The following is a 6720-nucleotide window of genomic DNA, read 5'->3' on the forward strand; positions in this document are numbered from 1 at the left end:
TCGTAAGAGAACATTCATTCTTACAGTCCCGGAATTCTCGAGTTCTATCTGCTCCCTTGTTCATAGCCAGCTACCTCCGATGCCTGTGGACCGAGGAGGACCAGGGAAAGATGAATGAGGTGGGCCCGTTGTGTCTCTTTAACGAGGTACAACAAGTACTGAACCGGGTAAGGCATCAATACTCTCTCTTGAATTCCACTTAGGTGTTCGATATCTCTTACTATTTTTGTTGTTTTGCAGGCCTCAGTACTTCACCATGAGAGCTTCCTTCGGTACCGCTTCGAAATTAGCCAGCTCGAGTTTGAGCTTAAGGAACAGGCCCGAAAAAAGGACATGTTCAAGCTCCTCAGTGAGCAACAAGACGAGGCCATCAAAGACCTTCTGGCCGAGCTAGACAGGGTTCAGAAGGAAGCTTCGAACCAAAGACGAGGACATGCCGACCTGGTTGAAAAGGTAAAGATCTTTGAAGCTAAAAACGAGGATCTATTCGTGGTGAATAAAAACATAACCTCACAAGTCCAACTAAAGATCGACCTGACCGACCAACTTCGAGCCGAGATGAACAAGGTCCAGACCACGGTCAATGGGTGGAAAAGCAAAATGTACCTACTGGCTTCGGAGATGGAAACAACCAAGATGAAGTTGGCATCAGTAGAACTCCAACTCCGGGTGGCGAAGGAGAAAGCTGACAAGTGTTCTCAGCTGAATAACGATCTCCGAGCACAACTGAGCCCGGCTGTCACAGAGCGGAACGCCCTCGATAGAGAATAAGAGGCAGTTAAGTCCAAGTTGGATACAGCCTCCACCGATGCCAAAGAAATGGTGGCCTAATACAAGACCGATGTGGAGGCAACCGAGACCCGTCTAAAGGCAAAGGCCGAATATATGAAGTGGTTATCCCGAAGAGAGACTCTCGAGGAGATCCACGCACGAGGTTTTGACCTATTGGCTGAAATCGCGAAAGCCAAAAACCTGAGGACGAGGAAAAGATGCTACACAACCCTAAAGGTGTCAAAGGCTTTGATGGTTCCGAGGGCTTGGAGGGTTCTGACAGCTCTAGCGACGACTCGGTCCCTGGTGAAGATTAGGCGTAGATGCCTTAGTACTTTTTTAGTTTTTGTCTTATGTACAATTTTTGTTTATTTTGAGTCCATTTTTATTGGGCCTTTGTAAGTATATTCTGGAATATTTATGCAATTTTTCCTTTCTAGCAATTTCGAGTCTTTACTTTTTCAGTATCTTTTCAAAATTTCTATCCTTGCAATGTTTCTAATGCCTTAGCATAGAATTAGATGTAGTTATAGGGCGCTCAGTTTTCAATGGTCCAAACGGAGCCTGACTTTGATGCAACTTTGTTTGCTCGAGGCTTTGAAAACTCGGTGTGGCTGGAAGTTCTTTCAAGATGCTTAATTGAGTTTAGATGATGCTTTTGTCGAGGGTAACCTTTTAGCAGTTTTTAAATTTTTATAAAGGCGTTACTTTCTGATTATGAGCTTCAAACATCTCCGAGCCATTTTTAGGGCGGCCGTAGACTTTTGTATTTAGGCACCGCCGAATAGGTTTGGTGCCTCCGGAATTTAGTAGCCTGAGTTGTCATAACTTTTTTCGGACAACAGTCCCTGAGTGGGGGTAGCTCTTGTGCTCGATATTCCCCGAATAGTGGTAGCCCGTGGGCTCTTAGGATCTGGAATTTAAGAGGCAAGAAAATGTGCAATAGAAAGTAGAAACTTTCTTTCATTTCAATGCATAAAGTACATGATCGAAATGCGTAAAAGCTTGTGTCAGGGCTAAAGTGGAATATGTGGACACGGTTCACACGACCGTTTGGCCCTTACAATGAATCCTAACCACCGAGCCTTAGCTTTAAGATTTTTTTTTCCTTGCTAAATTTTCCCTTACTGAAAACCTTAATCTGAGGATAATGGCCCCTAGTATTCTAGATCAAACTTTAGAGGGTTCGAATAATGTTGATGCGAAATGAACGTCCATTGACTATGGTTTGAGAGTGGACTTGGAATCTAAGCTAGCACATTTTACTGTTGCCTTGTTAAAAACCTTGCCGAAAAAACCATTTTGGGACAAAACTGGTTCAAGGGAAAAAGATTGCAACACGTGCTTTTAGACCAAATAGTCATGTCAATCCTAGGTTGTTGCCTGCAAGTGTTAGTCTGATTCATAACATGATTAAGGATTATTTAAGATCATACCTTAGCAGTAGTACCACTTTAAGTGCATCACGTTCTAGTTATTCAGTAGTTGCACACTGTTTCCCGCTTTGAGTTTGTATGAGCCTTTACCGGTAATTCCGATGACTCGGTATGGTCCTTCCCAATTTGGTCCCAGCTGCCCCTCATTTGCGTTCCGTGTGTGTAATGTTACTTTCCTCAACACCATGTCCCCTATATTAAAGTATCGAAGGTTGGCTCTTTGGTTATAGTATCTTTCTATCCGCAATTGTTGGGCGGCCATCCGGAATAGGGCGGCATCATGCCTTTCATCCAATAGTTCCAGGCTTGTGATCCTGGCCTCGCCATTCGACTCTTTGATCGCATATTAGAACCTGAGGCTCGGTTCTCCCACTTCGACTGGTATGAGGGCTTCGGCACTGAAGACCAATGAAAATGGGGTGGCCTCGGTACTAGACTTCAAGGTCGTACAGTGTGCCCACAAGACTTCGGGCAAGGTTTCTTTCCATTTCCCTTTGGCGTCGGTCATATGGTCTTGTTCGTAGATTCTGCCTGTCCATTTCTACTCAGGTGGTAAGGAATTGATAGTATCTTCTTAATCTTGTGTTCTTCGAAGAACTTATTTACCTTGCTGCCGATGAATTGTTTCCCATTGTCGCAAATGATTTTAGACGGTATGTCGAATCGGCATATTATATGGTCCCAAATGAAGTTGATTTCTTTTTCTAGGATTTTCTCGAATGCTTGAGCTTTGACCCATTTGGAAAAATAATCGGTCATGAATAGTATAAACTGAGCCTTACCGGGTGCCCACGGCAGGGTACCAACGATGTCCATTCCCCATTTCATAAATGTCCATGGGGACAAGACCGAATGGAGTAGCTCCCCCAGTTAATGGTTCATCGGTGCGTGTCTCTGGCAGCCGTCGCATTTTTGTACAAAGTCTTTCGCATCCTTTTCCATTTTGGTCCAGTAATAGACATCCCTGATTAATTTTCGAACCAAATATTCCACTCCCGAATGGTTCCCGCAAGTGCCTTCGTGAACTTCTCTCAAGGCATATTCGGTATCACCCAGCCCCAAGCATATGGCCAGAGGGCCATCGAATGTTCTTCTGAACAAAGTCCCTTTGGCCAAGCTAAATCTGGCAGCCCTCGTATGCAGAGCTCTTGATTCTTTGGGGTATGAGGGAAATTTTCCTGTCTTCAAGTAATCTAAGTACTTGTTTCTCCAATTCCAAGTTAAACTTGTTGAGTTTACTTCTGCATGGACTTCTTCTATCACTGATTTCATGAGTTGTACTACTTTTCCCGAGCTGAACTCATCGGTATCGATCGACGACCCTAAATTAGCCAGAGTATCAGCCTCACTGTTCTGATCTCGGGGAATGTGTTGTAGGGTCCATTCTCCGAATTGATGTCGCATTACCCGTAATTTGTCCAAGTACCTCTGCATCCGTTCTTTGTTTACTTTGAATGTTTCATTTACTTGATTTACTACGAAGAGGGAGTCGCACTTGGCTTCGATCACCTCGGCCCCAAAGCTTTTAGCTAATTCGAGATCTACAATCATGGCCTTATATTCGGCCTCATTTTTAGTAAATTTCACAGTTCTAATAGATTTCCTAATTATACTCCCCGTAGGCGGTTTCAACATGATGCCGAGTCCGGACCCCTTTTGCATTCAAGGCACCGTCTGTAAAAAGGGTCTAGATTCCCAAGGAAGTCTCTGAGGTTGACAATAATTCCCTTTCCACTTCGGGTCTTAAGGTCGGAGTAAAGTCGGCCACGAAGTCTGCTAAAATTTGTTATTTGATGGTGGTTCGGGATCGATACTCGATATTATACCCACTGATTTTGACGGCCCATTTGGCCAAACGGTCCGAGAGCTCGGGTTTATGCATGATGTTCCTAAGTGGGCAGGATGTTACAATGCATATGGGGTGACATTAAAAGTACAGTTTTAACTTTCTGGAGGCGCTTAGCAAAGCAAGCGCCAATTTTTCCAGGTGTGGATACCTTGTTTCGGCCTCGCCTAGAGTTCTATAGACATAGTAAATTGGAAATTGCGTACCTTCTTCTTCTCAGACCAAGACTCCACTTACTGCCACCTCGGAAACCGCCAAGTAAAGGTACAATTGTTCGTCCACCTTCGGGGTGTGGAGCAAGGGCGGACTTTAAAGGTACCGCTTCTGTTCTTCCAAAGCTTGTTGACATTCCGGAGTCCAGGAGAAGTTATTCTTCTTCTTCAACAGTGGGAAGAACCAATGGCTTTTATCTGAGGATCTCCAAATGAACCGGCCCATGGCGACTATGCACCTGGTCAGCCTCTGAACGGCCTTAACGTTGTCCACCACGGTGATGTCTTCTATGGTTTTTATTTTGTTGGGATTGATCTCGATTCCCCGATTGGATACCATATATCCAAGGAATTTTCCCGATCCGAACCCGAATGCGCACTTCTCCGGGTTCAACTTCATATTGTATTTCTTCAATATGTCGAAGGTCTCCTGCAAATATGTCATGCCCCGACCTCGGGGAGTGTGACAGGCGCTCAACCGAGATATGCTGGTCAAGTAAGCCTTTATAATACCTTCTACCCAACTCACCCAAGAATAAATAGGAGAATACCCAATCATCTTCTTTGAACTCCAAATCCCTATGACGTATATCGGAATTGGACTTCTGATGACTCTAGGCAGTTCTCAACCATTATGTAATAATCTTAACCTTATCTATAGCCTGATGAACGAGGTCTGGCCCTATTAACTCCGCTACCCCAATATCAAACCACCCATTGGGAGATCTACATCTCCTACCATATAAAGTATCGAACGGTGCCATCTGGATACTAGCATGATAACTGTTGTTGTAGGCAAGTTCTATGAGTGGAAAATGATCATCCCAGCTACCCCTGAAGTCAAGAACACAAGCTCGCAACATATCCTCAAGTGTCTGAATAGTCTGCTCTGCCTGCCCATTAGTCTGCGAGTGAAAGGCGGTATTAATATTCACCTGAGTACCCAAACCTTGCTGAAACTTCTTCCAAAAATTAGCCGTGAACTGTGCCCCCTGATATGAGATAATAGAAACTAGAGTGCCATGCAACCTGATTATTTCCTTGATATACAACTGAGCATATTGTTCTGTTGTGTTGGTAGCCTTAACGGTAAGAAGTGTTCTAATTTAGTGAGTCGGTCAAACTTGCGAGGAGTGCGAGATAGTCCCACCACAAAGTCCATATTGATCATCTCCCACTTCCACATTGGAATTTCTATGTTCTATGCCAATCCACCGGGCCTTTGGTGCTCGGCCTTCACTTGCTGACACTTTGGAAATCTTTCCACAAAGTCCGCTACATTCCTTTTCATATAATTCCACCAGTAGACTTCCCTTAGATAATGATACATCTTTGTAGAGCCCGGGTGCACGGAATATCTATAAGTGTGAGCCTCGATCATGATTCTTTCCCGGAGGCCATCCACATTTGGAACACATAGACACCCTTGGTACCATAGGGTACCATCATCCACGCCAAGAGAAAAGGCCATGGTCTTATGGTTATGAATTCCCTCCTTCAATTGTACCAACAATGGGTCGTTGTATTGCTTCTCCTTAACTTCCACCACAAGCAACGATTTAGCCCTATTTTGCACAATCACCCATCCTTCACTAGAGTCCGCAAGACGAACTCCCAAGCTATCCACTCTATGAACTTCCTTGGCCAACAACCTTTGATATGCCTCAAAGTAAGCCAAACTACCCATAGATTTCCGGCTAAGAGCATCTGCCACAACATTAGCCTTACCGGATGATATAGGATATTGATGTCATCATCCTTGAGTAACTTAAGCCATCTTCTCTGCCTCAAATTCAATTCCTTCTGTTTGAAAATATATTGAAGACTCTTATGGTCCATGAATATATTCACATGGACCCAATACAGATAATAACGCCAAATCTTAAATGCAAATACCACCGCCACAAGCTCTAAGTCATGTGTTGGATAGGTCTTTTCATGATTCTTGAGTTGCCTAGAAGCATAAGCTATTACCTTGCCATGTTGCATTAATACACATCCAAGTCCGATTCTTGAAGCATCACAATATACCACAAACCCACTTCTACCCTCTGGCAGGGTCAACACCGGTGCCGTAGTTAATCTTGATTTCAACTCTTGGAAGATCCTTTCACAAGCATATGACCATTGGAACTTAATCTCCTTCGGCGTCAATTTAGTCACGGAGAAGCAAGAGTAGAGAACCCCTCCACAAACTTCCTGTAATATTCAGCTAAGCCCAAGAAACTGCACATCTCTGTTGGGTAGTAGGTCTAGGCCAACTGTTCACAGCTACAATCTTCTGAGGATTAACCTCAATTACTTCTCTGGAGATGACATGACCTAAGAACATGACAGATTCAAGCCAAAATTCACATTTCGAAAACTTCGCATACAACTTGTGCTGATATAGAGTCTGTAGAACTGCCCTGAGATGATCGGCATGGTCCTCTCAACTTCGTGAATATATAAGGAT

At 44.0% G+C, this 6720-nt stretch overlaps 1 protein-coding gene across 1 annotated transcript; it reads right to left on the minus strand.

Moving 5' to 3' along the window:
- Positions 1–5466: 5466 nt before the first annotated feature.
- Positions 5467–5952, minus strand: LOC138892346 (uncharacterized). Its single transcript, XM_070176053.1, has one exon. The coding sequence runs from the start codon at positions 5950–5952 to the stop codon at positions 5467–5469; it is 486 nt and encodes a 161-aa protein (XP_070032154.1).
- Positions 5953–6720: the final 768 nt, after the last annotated feature.

This window comes from Nicotiana tomentosiformis, chromosome 5, assembly GCF_000390325.3.
Source record: "Nicotiana tomentosiformis chromosome 5, ASM39032v3, whole genome shotgun sequence".
NCBI lineage: Eukaryota > Viridiplantae > Streptophyta > Magnoliopsida > Solanales > Solanaceae > Nicotiana > Nicotiana tomentosiformis.

Bases quoted from the DNA above. Each gene is read 5' to 3' on its own strand.
- LOC138892346 (XM_070176053.1), bottom strand. From the start codon at position 5,952: ATGGGTAGTTTGGCTTACTTTGAGGCATATCAAAGGTTGTTGGCCAAG.